The sequence below is a fragment of the Ictalurus furcatus genome, chromosome 19 (genome assembly GCF_023375685.1).
Source record: "Ictalurus furcatus strain D&B chromosome 19, Billie_1.0, whole genome shotgun sequence".
NCBI lineage: Eukaryota > Metazoa > Chordata > Actinopteri > Siluriformes > Ictaluridae > Ictalurus > Ictalurus furcatus.
Genome location: NC_071273.1, coordinates 15,054,500 through 15,072,425, shown reverse-complemented (window position 1 = coordinate 15,072,425; position 17,926 = coordinate 15,054,500). Strand labels below are relative to the sequence as shown.

The 17,926-nt window shown below is 39.5% G+C and overlaps 1 protein-coding gene across 3 annotated transcripts; it reads left to right on the top strand.

The window, feature by feature from the left end:
• The first annotated feature begins 456 nt into the window (after window positions 1-456).
• On the top strand, window positions 457-10,863 carry tmem168a (transmembrane protein 168a). Of its 3 annotated transcripts, none has more exons than XM_053650700.1 (5): window positions 457-644; window positions 1,438-2,634; window positions 4,273-4,415; window positions 7,093-7,367; window positions 9,157-10,863. In XM_053650700.1, the coding sequence occupies exons 2-5, from the start codon at window positions 1,549-1,551 to the stop codon at window positions 9,702-9,704; spliced, it is 2,052 nt and encodes a 683-aa protein (XP_053506675.1). In that variant the 5' UTR covers window positions 457-644; window positions 1,438-1,548; the 3' UTR covers window positions 9,705-10,863. The 3 variants fall into 3 exon arrangements, with proteins under 3 accessions (XP_053506675.1, XP_053506677.1, XP_053506676.1); XM_053650702.1 differs by lacking the exon at window positions 457-644 and adding an exon at window positions 926-1,258; XM_053650701.1 differs by lacking the exon at window positions 457-644 and adding an exon at window positions 926-1,262.
• Window positions 10,864-17,926: the final 7,063 nt, after the last annotated feature.

The following is a 17,926-nucleotide window of genomic DNA, read 5'->3' as shown; positions in this document are numbered from 1 at the left end:
AGGACAGATTTGTTTCATGAAAATAGTCCTAATTACATTTTCAAATATTAGGTTTGTTATTGAAATGTGTACAATAATATTCTGGCTATTTACTGGAGCAATATAGCCATAATAGTACTATATGTATGCTATGCTATAAATACACTTTTGATTGATTTACCTATTATTTAAATAAGAATTCTGGGCGACATCATGTCATTAGGTAGGTCTGAAGGTCCCTTTTCCTATCTATTTTGTTTGTTTTTATAGGCACCGATAGTTTCTAGGATAATCACTGATTAACTAGATAAAATAATGCATTTTTAGGAAATAGCATAGGCAGCTGATAATACAGTAACAGCATGAAGCTGCGTTCAGCTGGAACAATTTGAAATGTGCTGTGGTATAATAGATGTGAATTTATTGCATGTATTGACTTATTCGTTTTTAATGAATTAAAGATTGAAAGATTGAAAGAGTGATTTGAACTCGAGCAGAAATAAAGATAGTGAGTTTAAATCGAGGTTTAAACTATAGTAGTCATAGCGTCACAGTGACGGTCGTCTCAATTGGTAACCACTATGTTTGACCCTCATCGGCCACCATAGTTACGAGTCCGGAAATATGGAGTCCAAGGAAGAAAGAAAGTTAACTCATAAGTAAAGGTAAGTTTCTCGATGTTTATGTATATGACACTCTTTCTGACCAAAAACCAAAGGAGGGAATAAATCAAACCCCGCCAATCTTCTGAATGTCATGTTTTAAAAACTGCGACGGATTAGCTATACATATTACATGTACATATTAGCTTTACAGCTAACAACAGTACGAAACCCTGGCCTGCGTTGTATCCTAAACGGCTGACTGCTTGCTATATAAGTGCACTGCGTAGGGTATGAGAGAATGGTTTCTGCGCCATGTCTAGTGCACTACATGTCTAAGGGGTAGCTGTTCGAAATAACGCCATAACGCTAGCTGGTTAATGAGTTGATGTGGCAGTCAGGAGGAGTTTGTTAAACGAATTTTGTTTCAATTTCGCCATAAAACAAACTAATAGGCAGTGAGGCGTATCAAGTTACAGATAATAACTCGTGGCATTTGTATGTAACCGTAAACCAGGCAAAAAAAAAAAAAACGACTTCTGGATTGTTCGAGCTGCTTGGACTACAGTAATGCTCATGAATTAGGAGTATTTAAGTCCATGTTTTCAACTCCGTTTTATTTACATTACAGCGTATTTAACAATAGACATGATCTCAAAGCAGCTTTACAGATATCCGTGGGTAAATTTATAATTATATCCTTAATGAGAAAGTCAGAGGCGACACTTGTAAGGGAAAAAGATCCTTGAAATGATGACATGAAGAGACATTAAAGGAACCTGATATATGTGTTTGCGACACTGTATTTGATGTGTTATGGCAAATAAACACCACCTTTCCTCTTGTGTTTTTGCAGTGATGAGGTTTTCATCAGATATTAAAGTGGTAGGCTCCTGCAAACTGCTGCCTTTAACACAAGTGAGAAAAGAGTGAAGTCTGTGTATCTGCCTCGCTGGAAAAAGGCACAATGACTGCTGAGGAGCCAGGAAACGAGGTGGACATGTGGTCGTCCATCCGCTGCCTGGGTTACCTGTCCAGTGTAAACCTGCTGGTGGCGGTGTGTCTGGGCATGTACGTACGATGGGAGCACACCTCCGAACCTACAATCCTAGTCATATTCATTCTAGGTCTCTTTGTCTTGGGCCTCTCCAGCATACTCTATTATTACTTCTCCATGGAGTGGGCCAGCCTGAGTCTGTTCCACCTTTGGTTCGGCTTTCTTCAGGGCCTCCTGTGCTTCCTAAACAGCTCTTCTCTGGAGAACGATGTGAAGGAGCGAGTGACAAACTACATGCTGCTGGCCAGCTTGGTCATCCGCTTTCTGTGGGTGCTGGCAGACCGCCTGTGTGGTAGCACTAGCTACCAGAGAGTCGTACTCACATCAGCAGAGGCTCTCGAGCTCCTGGGTTTTGCCATAGCAAGCACCACTATGATTCTCTACAAGTCCGCGGCAATCGTCGCCCTTCTGGTTGCTCTCGGCGCCATTATTGTAGACCTGCGCATGAAGTCTCTCTTGGCTCTTCCCAATCTCATCTGCTTTTCTCTAGTCACCTCGATCACCTTCTTCCAGGCTCTAAGCATCCAGGCTAACCCGTTTGCCCTGGGCTGTTACCTAGGACGGCTCATTTGTGAACCCCTGCTGGACTTGTACTTCAGCAGTCTTTCAGTGACCGAGCGCTGGATGCCCTTTTTGTCAGCAGGCAGGCTGTGGAGGAGGCTCTCTCTCTTCCCGCTGAGCGTTGTGGAGCTGATGTTCTTTGTGGTTTGTGCCATGAAACTGGGAAACCTGGAGTTCTGGTACCTCGTTATACCCGGATTTTGTGTGTTTGGCCTCTTCTGGGTGCTTTGCCACATGGTGCTTCTGGTCACGCTTTGGGGCTTCCACACCAAGCTGAGCAAGTCCCAGAAGGTTCAGGCTGCCCAGCGCTCAGATAGTCGCAGTCTAGACAGGATCATGGCCTCCAGGGGGGTGCGCCATTTCTGCCTCATCTCTGAACGCCTGCTGTTTTTCTGCCTGCTCTCGACTGTCATCCTTGGGGCGGTGTCATGGCAGGTGAGTGAGTTGCATAGCTGCCGGATTCTTGTAGTATTAATCAGATTGTTAGGGGAAACACAGAATCGGTGGCTGTAAATGTGGCAAGAAAAGATGAGCTAATTAAACAGTTTTCCTTTTCTTTTGTTTCATTTAAAACAATTTTTTTTACTATACTATAGCAATTGTTTGTTTATTCATTACACTTCCTGATAGTAAGTGGCTTGAGTTGTATCTAATCAGCAATGGACGGGTTAAAACATACACCTTTTGAGAATTATAGACATTGTAAGTGTTTCCCTGAATTGGTTAAGTGGTTATGGTGAATGAATATGAATGAATAGTGAATGAAGTGTTTAAGTGTTTATCTTTGCCAAATGTTGCACAACTAAGTAGTCGTTTTCTGATGCTTCTGTTTTTGACCAGGACTCCTTTTGATTGTCCAACTGCATATCTAAACATATTTAAACTTTCTCATATTAAGTTAACTTTTTTTTTTTTTTAACAATTTCATTTGGTTATGAAAAAAAGAAAAAAGTGACAACTGGAAAATAGGACACCAGATAATGTCTTTAACTGTATGCATAAAGTTTCATCCAGGCAAGCTTACTGATGACAGGAATAATGAGGAGGATAATGACTAATCCTTGCTGTTGTTGATGAGTAAGTGCCAGAGTAGTGCACTTCTTCCTACTGATTCTCTTGTGTGAAATGAGGACAGCATGCACAACCGGCTGTTAGACCTTGGGCAGAAGTACCTTTTTTGAGAAAAGCAGAGAAGTGCTAAGCTCTAGGATAGTGTGCTGTAAAATGAGTCACTGCGGGCCTTGCTGTAGGCTGTCCACTGCCGAAGGCAATATTAATAGGCAGTAGTCTGGGCTCGTAGACCCCATTTACACTTGTTGTTTTATACATCACACATTAGGTTTATATCTGGATAGGAATTACTGACGTGAAAAATTTGGGTGGAATTCCCAAACCAGTTGTTCAAACCACTTCTGGACGTCTGAGAAGCGTTTTTGTTATTCAAATGTAATTTCCATTCGTCTCTCCACATTTGACAGCCAAAACCCTTCCAAAGTTGTTAAAATTGTGATTTTTATTATTTTTACTGTGGCAAACATATTTTCTGTAAACGTCTACAAATGAGAAACCGCGTAGCAAGGTGGTGGTCAAGTCTTATAAGCTTATTTGAATATTATGCAAAATATGACAATCAGATCTCAGGTCTGGCAAACGGGAGACACGTTTTCCCTCCATATGTAAATACATGTGGTCGGAGTCTTCTCATGGATCAGTCAAGATACATGGCTCAGAAACAACCAGGTGTAAATGGAGTTTTGGACCTGATGATTAGGGTTCACATAGTCATCAGGGTATAACTGAGAAGTTGTAGTTTTTGAGTTATCACCTATGTCACAGGAGAATTCTGAGCACTGATTAATCCATATCTAGATCGCCCAGCCTTCCCTGTCTGTAAGGGTTTCTTCATTTTTTTTTCCTTCTTTCCTTTCATTGTGAGTTACAGTGTGTCCAAGCTACCTGTTTGACATTTACAGCAATTTCACATAATTTACCAGTAATGTTAAACAGAAGCACATTATAATTTTTATGTGCCTTCTTTGCTTATTATGATGGTGTGAATGCATTTTTTGGCAGCTCTCTAATGCACTCTTCATGAGCATGTTCCTGGTGGTGCTCTCACTGGAGTCTCTAGTGCATGGGCTCTTCCATGAGTTGGGCAGCTGTCTGGGAGGGACCTGTGTGGGCTATGCAGTGGTTATTCCAACCAGTTACTGCAGGTAAACACACCACATATATACACAAAAAATATTCTACTTATGTGCATACTGTAGACATATTATGGATAGTTATCTATATTAACTTACTCTGTGCATTGTAGATATTTTGGGCATTGGTACATTTTCACTTATGGACAAATCAGGAGCCCGGGTACCTGGAACAAGCAAATTTCATGTCCAAGCTATTAGTTTGTTATTCGTAGTTGGACATGTACATGTAAATTCGACAGCCACAAAAAGGGAGGAAAAATGTGCATTTGGTATGTTGCAAATTTTAAGCATAATGCAACCCACCTTGACATTGTAACTACAGTACATACTGCTTATTCTGAGTCCCATATCAGCCGAGGCATGGCTTTTATGGCACGGCTTTTACTAGGTACATTAATTGGCATGCATGGACAGCATGACTTCTAGAATTAGGAACATGCGGGTATGTGGAAATGCTGATGAAGTTTAGCAGTATAAAGTGCAGCACAAATGTCACTAAATATTTCTCCTGTTTACTACACGCAGTAACCTTCCATTTCAAGAGGAAATATAAAATTCTATGTGATGACAGAACATGTGAACAGAAATGAACAGCACATGTATAGTTTGATATCCTTTTACATCTGCACTTATATACAAACATAAGCAGATAAAGAAGAGTTGCTGCAAACATACTGCAAAAATCTAACTGTTATACAGTTCACAGGTAAAACCTTTGCCAATGACTTGCTGACTTTTTGTCAAAGCTGCAAACTTGATATATAATCATGTCCCGTAATTATATACTCATTTGTTTACATTAGTCTGTATTAATGTGTTTAACTAGCTAAATGGCTTGTCATATGTTATTACGTTTTATACCACAGCACGGCTGAATGCTTGAATCTCATTGGTCAGACGGTATGCATATTTTCACATAACAGTACAGCTAGGAAATAGTTCCAGCTGTAACGAACAATAGGTTAATATTAATGCGCTTGTTATCACACGTAATTATTTCTATAGTACCAGCTCATACATAGCGACTTGTAAGGCAGACGCTCTACATAATCTAAGACTAGTAATAAACAAATATTCAAAACATGCTGTTGTTTAATAATGATAAATTTTACTTTGTTAATGTTGGGGCTTATTTGTTAGGAGACATGTATTTAACGTTAATGGAAGGGATCACGGATGTAAGTTCTTTGTAATAGCCACTTTATGGTTTCTCTGGAAAATGAGGAGCGAGAGTGGTAGAAGACCCCCGACAATCACCCCCCCCCCCCCCAATCCCTTCACATCGTGCATTATTTTCATATAATAACACGGTTTGTCGTGTTATTCCTTACATATTAGCTCCTACTTCTTAACCAAGTCAGTTGGGATTCTGGGCAAAAGAATCCCAACAAAAGATGAGATTGGGCAACACCGTGGAGCTTTTACTTGTCAGGTATGCTAGATAATGAGTTTAAGATTTGTTCACCTCTGCCCTGGTCTCATAGGTAGTAGTTATTATTATTATTAGTAAAAGCCCTAATTTGTCCTTGATATTTATAAATGGCGCACTTATATAAATGGCACATTTATACAGCCACTGTCAACCTCCTTCCTTCTCCCTGTTTGATAACAGCTGAATCATGTTGAGCGGTCCACTCAGGATCTGAAAGCATATGGAGAGGTTGATGACTGGAAGTCCCTGTGTAGGTGATGGTAAATGGAGTGCAAAATAAACTAATAGCCATTAATAAACATGGGTTAATACTGGCTGTGTAGGGAGGGCTGTGTCCTGAATATAAGGGGAAGCTGCAAGAGTGCGAAGGCTGATTAGGATGCAGCCCCACGGCTCCATCACGCTCAGTATTCCAGCACACTGAGAGCCAGGCCTCAGCAGGGAGCTGGCACATGAGGGGAATATAGCAGGGTGTAATCTCCTGTCTGATGGGTGCAGATCATGTTTTTACAATCATGAGGGTTCCTCAGGGAGCTGAGACAGGCAGAAAGGAAGAGAAATGGAGAGTGAGACAGACAGATGGGTGTAGCATGAAGAGAGACAGAGGGGACTATGTTGGCATATGCTTCTTTTAGCCATTTTCATCTCAGGCAGATTCCACATTGGAGCCTATTTATTAATTTTAATTACCGATGAAATTTCAAGTACGACCTCATTCATCCCCTTGACTAGTGTAGAAAAGTGGAGTATCCTTATTATTATTTTTTTTTTTTTTGCCTATTCACCCTGCTCTTTTGAGCAAGTTATTGCACATGATTAAGCCTCATCTAAAACTAATATAGCTAACATAGAGCTGCCATTTCAATCTTCAGCAAGCACATGTACAGCAACACTGTTCCACACTTCCATTATGCTCCTCGGGAATGTTTCCGGGGTTAATGGGCTTTTTTTTAGTGGCGCTGTATCCAAGTGAACAGGGAGCAGAAGGGTCATAAGAGCCTTGAGCCTAAGTGTATTTTGTAGTGCAAGATGCTGAATGAAGTTTATGAGGGAATTTTAGTTGTTTCGTTCTTTGTGGAAAGGATAATTGAACTTTTAATCAATAACTGGCACACACTCTGCCTTTTTCCCCTGGTCTGTTTTTTTATTTTTCTACACTTCTCATAACCATCCTCTATCCCTTCTTGAGCTCATATACATTCATGTCATTCATCCTTTCACATTCCCTCTTTTCTCCTCTGTCTGCCTGGACAGTGTGGATGGTCAGCCGGTACTGCTTCCTCCGGAGCAGGTGCAGGAGATGAACCTGCGCTCCACTTCAACGCTCAACGCTGTCCAGCGCCTTTTCTCACACCACTTAATCCAGACGTTTGGCTGTGACTACTCCACCAGCGGACTAAGCCTGGACGCACTCCAGGCCAAACTGCGCTCCTTCCTGGAGCTGCGCACTGCTGATGGCCCCCGGCATGACAACTACCTCATCTACTACAGCGGACACACTTTGCCCACAGGAGACTGGGCTCTTACAGGTCAGTCAGGGTCGGGAACTAGAAAATTCAGCTTAGAATACATTACCACAGGTTATGCTGATTTAGTGCTAGAAATGTAAAAAGCTTTAAAAATGTCTAGCTCATGTATACCGAAAATTTCATTACCTAGTGTTTGGTAATGTTATTTATGGTACACCATTCACATATTATTTCCTTGTTATATAGTAAATACAACTAATGGCCTCATTATACACTTTGTTATTAATATGTACACACTTACTTCACTTGGAGCCTTTGCCAGTTTAGTTTGAGTTTAGGCACCTTTGTTTTAGCTGGTCTTTTCATTACATTTCTTTTTTCTGAAAGCTTTTCAAACTGTAAAAAAAAAAAAAAAAAAAAACTTCTTATCTTATCTTGGCACAGTGTCTTCACTATGCTTTATCTTCCTGTTTGTGTGTGTGTGAGGTATCTCACCAAGCTATTTATCCTTATGAGGGATAGACAGAGGCAGAGGCCATGTCACACTGTTTGATCGGAGCAGGCTGGCAAGGAAACAGCCTCACCCTGCTACATAGGTCTGACTGCAGCATGCTGGGCCATGTGTCTGACACACTGCCATATGCACTCCATCACTGGCCTTTCATGGCCTTTTTCTCAGTTTCACTTGCTTTTTTATTTTCTTAACTTTGAGTTATAATTACTACCATCAGCAATCTCTATAAGTAGCATCTGCTTTGACCTTGTAAGTGTGACTTTTCACTCCATACATGCCACCAGGAAATATATATCCATGAATTTTCTGTACAGACTGATCTGAGAACTGTCTGATGTGGATTTGTGTATGTTTGGGTTTTTTTTTAAATCTGCCTCAATTGGGATTACATGTGATGAATCGACACAAAATAACCCATAATATTGAAGTGGGGGAGATCACCACCAGTATCAGTTGGAAAATTATTTACCAGTCCCTCTAGGATTTTGCATTAGCAAAAATGAATGCAAAATTAAAGAAACTCAGCAATACGAAAACACGCCTGCGAATTGGGCCAAGACGCATCATGTGACGTCACCACAATGCACCACAATTCGGCCAGTGCCCTCTTCGATTCATGTGTGTCAAACATTAGTACAGATGAAAAGTCTCATTTCCTAACAAACATCACTGCAAAAGTGCAAATGCAATTCTGCCAATTCAAGTAGTTTTGCGCAACAAAAAAAGCACAAAAAAGTCCGGAAATTGTGAAAAAAAAAAAACAGCAAAATCAAGCATTTTTGGCTGCAACAATCACAAACAAATCCTCTGTGAAATCCTGTATGGATTGATTTACAGAAACAAAACAAAAAAACATTTTTGTGAAGCCCCTAATTCTGGTGAAACCAGTTACTATCAGAAGTCACATAATTGGCTGAATGAAGTTGACCTGTGTACAATAAAGTGTCATGTGATCTCTGCATAAATACACCTATTCCTGGAAGGCAGTAGAGCAGGGGTTTCCAAACATTTTGGGCAACCGACATTATGAACTTTCTGTGAACATCAAGCCTTTTTTTTTTTTTTTTTTTTTTTTTTTTTTTTAATTTCCAGATTCATAATATAGGACTACTGCAACATGATAATTTTATTTTGTTAGTAACATACTTTTGTGTAACATAACCGACTAAAAAAACCCAAAATAAAACCAAAATAATCCTCCATTAACTTAAAATAAGTCATTACAATATGACAATATTTACTTAAAATAAGTCATTACATTCTCAATACTTAAAACCTATTGATAAGGCAGCCTCCTCCGTCTGACTGACCGTTATCTGACTGTTACGTTTTTAGGTGGGGAATGCCTGCGCCTGGGGCAGATCCTCGATTGGTGGAAGGAGCGCAACGTTGGCTTCTCCTCCCGCCTCATCCTGGTGCTGGATACAGAGAACTCTGGGCCATGGGTGAAGGCTGTGCAGAGGGTGGATGGGCTTTATGTGGCTGTACAGGGAGCTGAAATGAATTCAGCAAGGGATGCCGAAAGCCAGGACGCCCCTCGCCTGGGAGACTTTACCTCTGAGTGGGTGGAGTACAACTGTGAACCAGAGAGTGGCGTGCAGTGGGCGGAGCGAGGGCGTCCCCTCACAGCCGTATACGGCGTGTCCAAATGTTGGAGTGACTACAGACTCCACCTGCCGACTGGCAGTGACGTGGAAAAGCACTGGAAGACCCACTTCCCCCGTGTCACTTACCCACTGGTGGCTATGGCTAACTGGTGCTGTGGGCTGAATCTGTTATGGCTGTGCAGTGCCTGCCTGCGCTGCTTCAGGAGGCTCAAGCTGGGCTGGTTTCCCCCTGCTGTCCTCGACACAGGGCAGGGAATCAAACTTGTTCGATCATAGATCTGAACTGTGATCTCTGACATGACACGTGCCTTTTCTTCTGTTTGTTTAAAACAGATTAAACCTACCTTTAATTTTGGTTTCTTGGCCAGCTGCAGAGGTCTTTGTGTACTTCATGGTCTAATTTTGGTGTCTGCATTCCCTTTAATTCTTGCAGTACTTTTTTTCTGGACCCAAGGATGCACTGATAAGGAAATTCTGAGCCAATGCTGGTAATTGATCTACAAGCAACATTGCTCAAATCTATTACCTATAAAATATATGTTTATGAAACAGGCTTAGCAACATGTTAAGGTAAAGATTTCCTCTCTGCATTTTGCTTAGTTTACTTTAATTAATAAGCTTTTATGCACATAGCTATAAGTGTATCCACAAATTTATAACAAAACAATTCATTATATTCAAACTAAATGTCAGCAAAATTTCAGTATTGACACACTGCTGTGTGGTTATTTTATGCCCATTATCATCATTTCTCTAGGAGTGCTGAATTTCATTCTCTCAAGCTAACTTTATAAGTGCCTTTGACTTTATGCTTCCATGTGAACAGGTAAAAAGGTGGTTATTTGAGTTTAAAGTGCCTCTTTGAATGAGCAGTTGTGGACTCTAAATTATGCTGTAGAAAAGCTATTTTTAATTCATGGAGCCCATTTTGCCTCTCTGATGACACATTTAGTGAAACAAGAATTGAGATGTGATTAGTGTGTCATGTAGTGTGTAGCTCAGACTGCCCATTAGTTCCTCACTAGATTGAATGATCTTTGGTGTTGAGTGTATACCCTCACTGTGAGCCATTGGGTTTTTTTTCTTTACAGAAACACACGTGCTTTGTACAGGTTTTGGTATGTCAGTTATTGTATTCTCCTATGACATGAATAAATGTTTTATGTAAACATTTTCCATACAGTGAATTAAGATAATTATAGTGTTGAATGCATACTATTTATAGATGCAAGAACATTAGTTCGTCCGTTCCATTAATGCTGCGCAAATTTTGCCTTAATATAGTACAGTACACATGCAGTGTTGTTGCATGATGTTTAGTTTGGAGAACTGATGAAATCTTCAGTCTGTGTATTTCTTTTCTTTTTTTTCTTTTTCTTCTTCTTTTTTTTCTTTTTTTTGGGACAGTGACTGAAGCCTTGTTTATCTGCTCCAAGCTGCATGTAAACATGCCTCTGAGGCAATGCTTTTAAGAGTCATGTTAATGCTTTTTTATATAGTTCAGGACAAGAGGTCTGCAAATAGCTATTTCCCTGGAGGCTCTATTTTTAAACAGCAGGGTGGGAGTCGTGGATTCTGCAAATCTAGAATATATACTCTCCAGTCGGTTGTCAGTGTGTGTTTTTATTAGCGGCAGTCCCCAGCCGCCCATGTGAAATAAAGCCAGTGTTTTCTCTTTCATTATCCGTGACTGGGGACTGTAGCAGTATTGGCTAAGGTCAGTGACTCATGCACACAGCCGAAATCATTTATGAGAAGTTTGTATTAAGAGATGGCTTTATCTCCTAAACCAGAATTAGGTGATAAAACTCCTTTACAGCTCCTCTACAGATGGGGACAAATGCTGAATCAGATCTTGTCAATCACAAATAAACCTACATTAAAGGAGATCTATTAGGCCCCTTTTTACAAAATGTAATGCAAGTCTCAGGTGTCTGCAGAATGTGTCTATGAATGTTCAGCTCATGTTACCTTACGGATCATTTATTATGCCATGCTGTAAATGCCCCTTTATGGGTGGAAGCAAAAACACACTTTTTGTGTCTCATTAAATGCAAATGAGATGCTGCCCACTTTCCAGAAGAGTGCTGTGCCTTTACAGCTCGTGCTTCGGATACTACAGCAACAAGAATTCACGAGAACCAATACGACTGATATTGTAAATAATGGTGTTCAACCCTACATGTATAAACCAGAATGTATGAATTATACAGATGGTAAGCATTTTCGGGTTAAAAATATAAATGACGACATAGCTCTGGTCTCTGTGAATACGATCAGAGACAATGGTAACTTTAGCCGCGTTATCTGTGGAATTTGCTAACGAGCACATTCGGACAGGTGATTTGCAAACATTCACAAAATATTCATCTTCTGGATATGAAGCTGGACCACGAACAGTTGGTATTGATCCATGCTTGAGAATAAACTTTTCAAAAATCCTGCTTTGTATTGACCTTCGTTCACAAAGCAGTCTGGTGTAAAATGATTCAAACAAATCTATAAGAATTTATCTATTTTGGGGGGCTCAATTTCCTTCAAAAATAAAACTCCACTGTGTCTTCAGTGGCTCTGAGGCCGGAAGACTCATGAAGACTCATGTTCATTCTTACAGCCAACAACAGAACACTTCAAATCAAACTACCGAAGTCGAGACATTCTTCTTATCGTTATAGCTGCTCCAGTACAGAGAACATGGCAGACTGTTGTAAGGTGGTTGTGTACACACACACTTTAGGTTCAAACACCATGTAAAAGTGAATTTTGCATAATAGGTACTTTTTAAGGCTTAGAATGCACAGTTTTCTTTAGTGGTTGGTTGTCCACAGGGGCATATACATACATACATACACATAATATATATATATATATATATATATATATATATATATATATGTTGTGTGTGTGTGTGTGTGTATATATATATATATATATATATATATATATATATATATATGTATATATATATATATATATATATATATATATATATACATACACACACACATACAGTCATGTTGAAAAATAAGTAGAAGCCTACAATTATCACATGTTCAAATCCATATAATTAGAACCAGGTGTTGAAGATTGGGTGCCAGTGATTAGAACCTGCTTAGGGAGTGCAGGTGGAACCTGTCTTATTTATACCCCTTTCATATCTAGTGTCTGTTGTTCTCTTTGATATTGAGGTGTGTGGTCTCCCCTAAAAAATTCTATAAGGCCTTCAGAAAAAAAGGTTGTGGCCTCTGAGTCTGGCAAGGAATTTAAAAAGATCTCCAAATTATTTGAAATACATCATTCCACTGTAATGAAAATTATCTACATCTAATTTAGAAAGTGATTTGACTATTTAACTATATATAATGGCCAAATGTTTGTGGACACCTGTTAATCACATTGTCACACTTACGTGTGGCTGGGGTCCGGGTTCTGTGCAGGCCACATGAGATCTTCCACATCACCCTTGGCAAATTATGTCTTCCCGGAACTTTCTTTGTGCACTATTGCAATGTTGCAACATGTTTGGGCCTGTTTGTTTCAATGAAGGGAAATTGGAATGCTACAGCACAGAAGACATTCTGTATAGTTGTGTACTTCCAACTTTGCAGCAACAGTTTGGGGAAGAACCACATGAGTGTGATGGTCAGGTGTCCAAAAATTTTTGGCCATATAGTTCACAACTCCATATATTTTAGATTAAATACTAATTAAATGAAATACTAATTATGTCTTTTGAGTGACCGATTTAAAAACAATGTTGCTATATGACCGATATAAGCCAATGTTCCATTTATTTGATCTCCTTTCTAGACGTTCTGCACTCATGGGGCAACACACTCCATGCCCTACTTACCACTTCCTCCAGGATTGTGTTATTTTGTGATTGCAGAAATTAATGCAAAATCAAGTGAACTGCAATATTCTGAGGAGCTTGCAATTTTTCAACATTACTGCAGATTATCCGGAGATTTGGGCCAACACACGTCATGTGACGTCATCACATTCAGCCAAAGCCATCTTCGGTTCATGTGCGTCAAACAGGAGTACAGCTAAAAGGTCTCCTTTACCAACAAGCGTCACTGCAAAAGACCGTGCAAAACAATTAAGTGCGATTGCGGTTTCGCCAATTCAAGTAGTCTTCAGGGAAAAAAAAAAAAGCACAAAAATATCCGCAAGTTGCATGGCAAATTTTGAAAAAACAGCAGCAAATCAAGCATTTTTGGCCACAACAGTCACAAAAAAAACTTCTGAAATCCTGTACAGACTGATTTACTATAGCTTCCATAAAGTTATTAGTGCACCTAGTTGTCAAACATGGGAATTGCAACTAGCACTAATAGAGGCCCACTAGGGCAGGAATCACACTGTCCCATGCTCCTTCTATGAACATTTTCAGTGGAACAGAATTATTGGACAAGACAGTTAGCAATAGGGTTGCCACGGTTGCAGTTTTTCACCAAATTGGGTTACTTTAAAAAAGCACTGTGGCTGCCAAAATCTTCTGTTGTAGCAAATAATCTGAATTAAATCTAATACATTTCCAGAAAACAGAGGCAGTGTGTAAGGATAGTGTGTCTGTGATGTACAGAACTGTTTCGATTGTAAGATATACTGCAGAGATTGGGAGAGGGAAAGGGGGATTATGGAGTGGATAATGTTCACACACCATGTGTGTGCAGCACGGTGACCTTGCTTCCCACATGAAGGCTGAGGGGAAAAAGGTGTGTCTCTTTTTCAGTATCTGAATATTTGGGCTAGTTTCAGGTCTTGTGGGTTTATATATATATATATATATATATATATATATATATATATATATATATATGTAGTGGGGTAATCCTGGTTAATGATATTAGCTCTACTGTGTCTCACATTGTCACAGTGGCGACAGGAAACACATCTGCTATATTGAACACAGTTGAACAAAGGTATGCTGAATGACAGTATGTCGCCAACTCTCAACTGCCTATTACAGGGTTATAGCATAATCCAAGTGTTATAACACCCTGACTTAATTTTGTTTGATGTTGTGTTATTAATGTCGTCCTTACCTACCAAAATATGTCTATCTTTTTGATCAATATGCAGATGTTAGAACTGTATTATTATGTTTTGTATTATTTTGAAGTTGGGTTATTACAACAGTCTAGGCAGTATGAAGTGTTTCTAGAAGAGGCGATCATACAGATACTGAAAGGTAAATAAATAAATAAATAACAGTCTAGAACACCTCATTCTTCCAGCACTAATTAATTTGTGCAGCATTAACACATCTTAAAAGATAGCAAATCATGCTATTCAGTATAATATTCAGTATAATTAAAGGGATAATATTTTGAAGAAGCTAGTTTAATTTGATGGGCCAATGAACCTGCTGACCGTCTTTGACAAATCAGAAATAAATGTAATGGTTACTGCTGTCTGTTCAGGTCCATGGGCTCATCACATGATTTTTGTTTGCTTAGCTATTATTTTTTGTCTGTACTAGCTGCAGATACTGGTATCCCTACAACCGTGTCAGTCATAAGGATCATGCTTGAAGCTGCCTTGTGCATGTTTAGTGATTGTTAGAACTGTACATGTCTTGCACTTCAGGGAAATCATGAGAAGATAACTAGAGCTTTGCTGAGAATCATGATCCACAACATTCAAATGAGCACAGTGCAGGAAAATGTCCCAAGTGACTTACATGCAGCCTCCTGTTCAGTGGCAGCACCAGCAAGATTTTATAGTGGGTGTTTTGGGGTAACAGAATAATGTAGTGGAGTGGCTAATGCACAGACCACATTTGTGTGAACCAGATTTAGAAAAGGACAGAATTTACTGTAAGCTATGATGCAAGTAACAATATTGACAAACTACAAGCTGACAATTTTCAACCAAAAACTCTCCCAAAACGAATGAAGCTCAAGCCAACTGACAATGGTTCCAGGAATCTCTAATACAGAGGCAATCAAAATTCTTCAACCACCATTGCACATCAGGTTTATTGTGAAAATTTACAGAATTTGAGCTGTTTGCAATGAACAAATCAAGCAAAAGCAATTGAAATAGTTCAACACAACGAATGCTTCAAGTGGTTTCTCCAAATTCAACTGAAAATGCAACTTATAATGATTTCTCCAGTTTCAAAATTATTCAACCCCCTGAATAGAATCCCTCACAACAGCACAAATATACAAAACAGGCGTTGTCTCAAACACACCTGATACAACTGATCAAGGGCTTCATTAGTTATACTAGATGTGCTTGAGCTGGAGCACATGAAATACCTGAACTGGTTAGGGGCAGAAAATGTATGAAATACCTGGACAGGGCAGAAAAAGGAAGCTATCAATGGCTGCAACCGGATTTCTGAGAAGGCAGGTTAGGAAAAACCCTCGAGTGACTGCAAAAGACCTCCAGCAAGACTTGGTGGCAACAGACACTGAGGTTTCAGTGAGCACAGTAAGGCACATACTGAACACAGAAGGTTTCCATGCCAGAGCTCCAAGATGTACACCACTACTGACCCAAAAGCACAAGAAAAGTCGGCTCAAAATCATATAAATAAACCACAGAATTTTGGGATTCTGTTCTGTGGAGCGATGAAAAAAAACCTGGAACTTTTCGCCACAATGGATTAGCGGTATGTCTGGAGAAAGAAGAATGAAGAAAGAACACTCTGTCCACAGTCAAGCATGGTGGTGGCTCGGTGATGCTCTGGGACTGCTTTGCATCCTCTGGCACTGGAAACCTGCAGCATGTGGAAGGCAAGATGGATTCATGAAAGTATCAAGAAATCCTAGGAGAAACCGTCATGCTGTCTGTGAGGAAGCTGAAGCTTGAGCGTCATTGGACCTTCATTGGACAGAACAATGATCCCAAGCAATACTTCAAATTCCACCAAGGCTTGGTTGCACTAGAAGTCCTGGAGGATTCTACAGGGCCATCACAATCACCTGACTTGAACCCCATAGAAAACCTCTGGTGGGATTTGAAGAAGGCGGTTGCAGCACGCAAACCCAAGAATATTACTGAACTGGAGGCCATTGCTCATGAAGAATGGGATAAGATTCCTCAGGAACGCTGCCAGAAGCTGGTGTCTGGCTCTGCATCTCCTTTGCAGCAGGTCATAACAGCAAAAGGGTGCTCTACTAAGTACTTAAGATGCTTGCAATGAAAGGGTTGTATAATTTTGAAACTGGAGAAGTCAGTATAAGTTGCATTTTCAGTTGAATTTGGGGAAACCACTTGAAGCATCCATTGTGTTGAACTATTTCAATTGCTTTTGTTTGATGTGTTCATTGTAAACAGCTGAAAGTGTAAATTTTCACAATAAACCTGATTTGAAGTGCAGGTTGAATAATTTTGATTGTAACTGTAGATACTAATTTATTCTCAGCACCACAAAAATCTCATTTCCATTTCTTATAGAAATATTAGACCAGCTCACACTGTATATTTAACTGAAGGTGTGGTAAGTCCTACCCTTTCTGTTCACATTTTTTATATTCCCTGTTCAAAGTGCATTATGGCTATCTATAGGGTACATCATTTGAACATTGACACTAAGCTTTGGATTGTGGGTATACTTAATAATTATACTTTATTGAATAAGTATACTTTATTGAATCAGTATATTGAACAAGACACTATATGTTGCCTCTCTACCTCTTGGTTTTTTGACCCTTGCCTGTTTTTGCTGGAATTGTGATGATGGACTTGCATGGCAAAGAGGAAATAACACCATGTACTTATGTCCAATTGGTTTTTATTTTTTTCTTTCATGCATCAGTGAGACAAAGGACTATTAGCTTAAGAGAAAATGCTCTGAAACAGCAAGAGTCCTTGTATCCTAATTTCAGTAGCCAGGGCCATTTTTCTTCCTCTGTGTTTTCTGGGAAGTAGAATAAGCTCTTAGTGACCACAAAGACCATGTTGCTAAGCAGCCTCCTAGGGTTGTACTATTTTAATGACAGACTCTAGATCATGCTTCATTTAATTACACTTACATGGTGGAGGCAGCAACAGCTGTCAAAAATTGACTTTACAACCTTCATAGGATATAAAGAAAAGATATAAATCTTTTCTAGTTGGAAAAGCCCGTCTTTTCTTTTAATTTTTTTAGATTTATAAATTCTCAATTTCGATGGTTACACAATCATTGCTGTATATACAGTGGTTTTTAAAATGTCTCTTACAAGCAGTGATAGCATTTTGGTCATTATGCACGGCTGGCCTAGATTTATGATATTTGAAGTGTTCATAGACATCGGTGCCATTCCTTTAGTCATGGCTAATTCTTTTTTATGCAGTCATAACGTGCAGCATTAGTAACCACTGGACAGTGTTGTGTGTGTGTGTGTGTGTGTGTGTGTGTGTGTGTGTGTGTGTGTTTATATAAGTGTATCTGAAAAAATAAGTACACCCCATGGAAATCGTTTTTTTTTTTTTTACATTTTTTGGACAAGCAAACATTTGATCCTCTTTGAAATAGTGCCTATTAATAAAGGTGA

Coding starts and splice junctions, on each gene's coding strand:
- tmem168a (XM_053650700.1), top strand. CDS start 1,549: ATGACTGCTGAGGAGCCAGGAAACGAGGTGGACATGTGGTCGTCCATC. Junction 4,416..7,092: donor ATTCCAACCAGTTACTGCAG/GTAAACACACCA, acceptor CTGCCTGGACAG/TGTGGATGGTCAGCCGGTAC. Junction 7,368..9,156: donor AGGAGACTGGGCTCTTACAG/GTCAGTCAGGGT, acceptor TTACGTTTTTAG/GTGGGGAATGCCTGCGCCTG.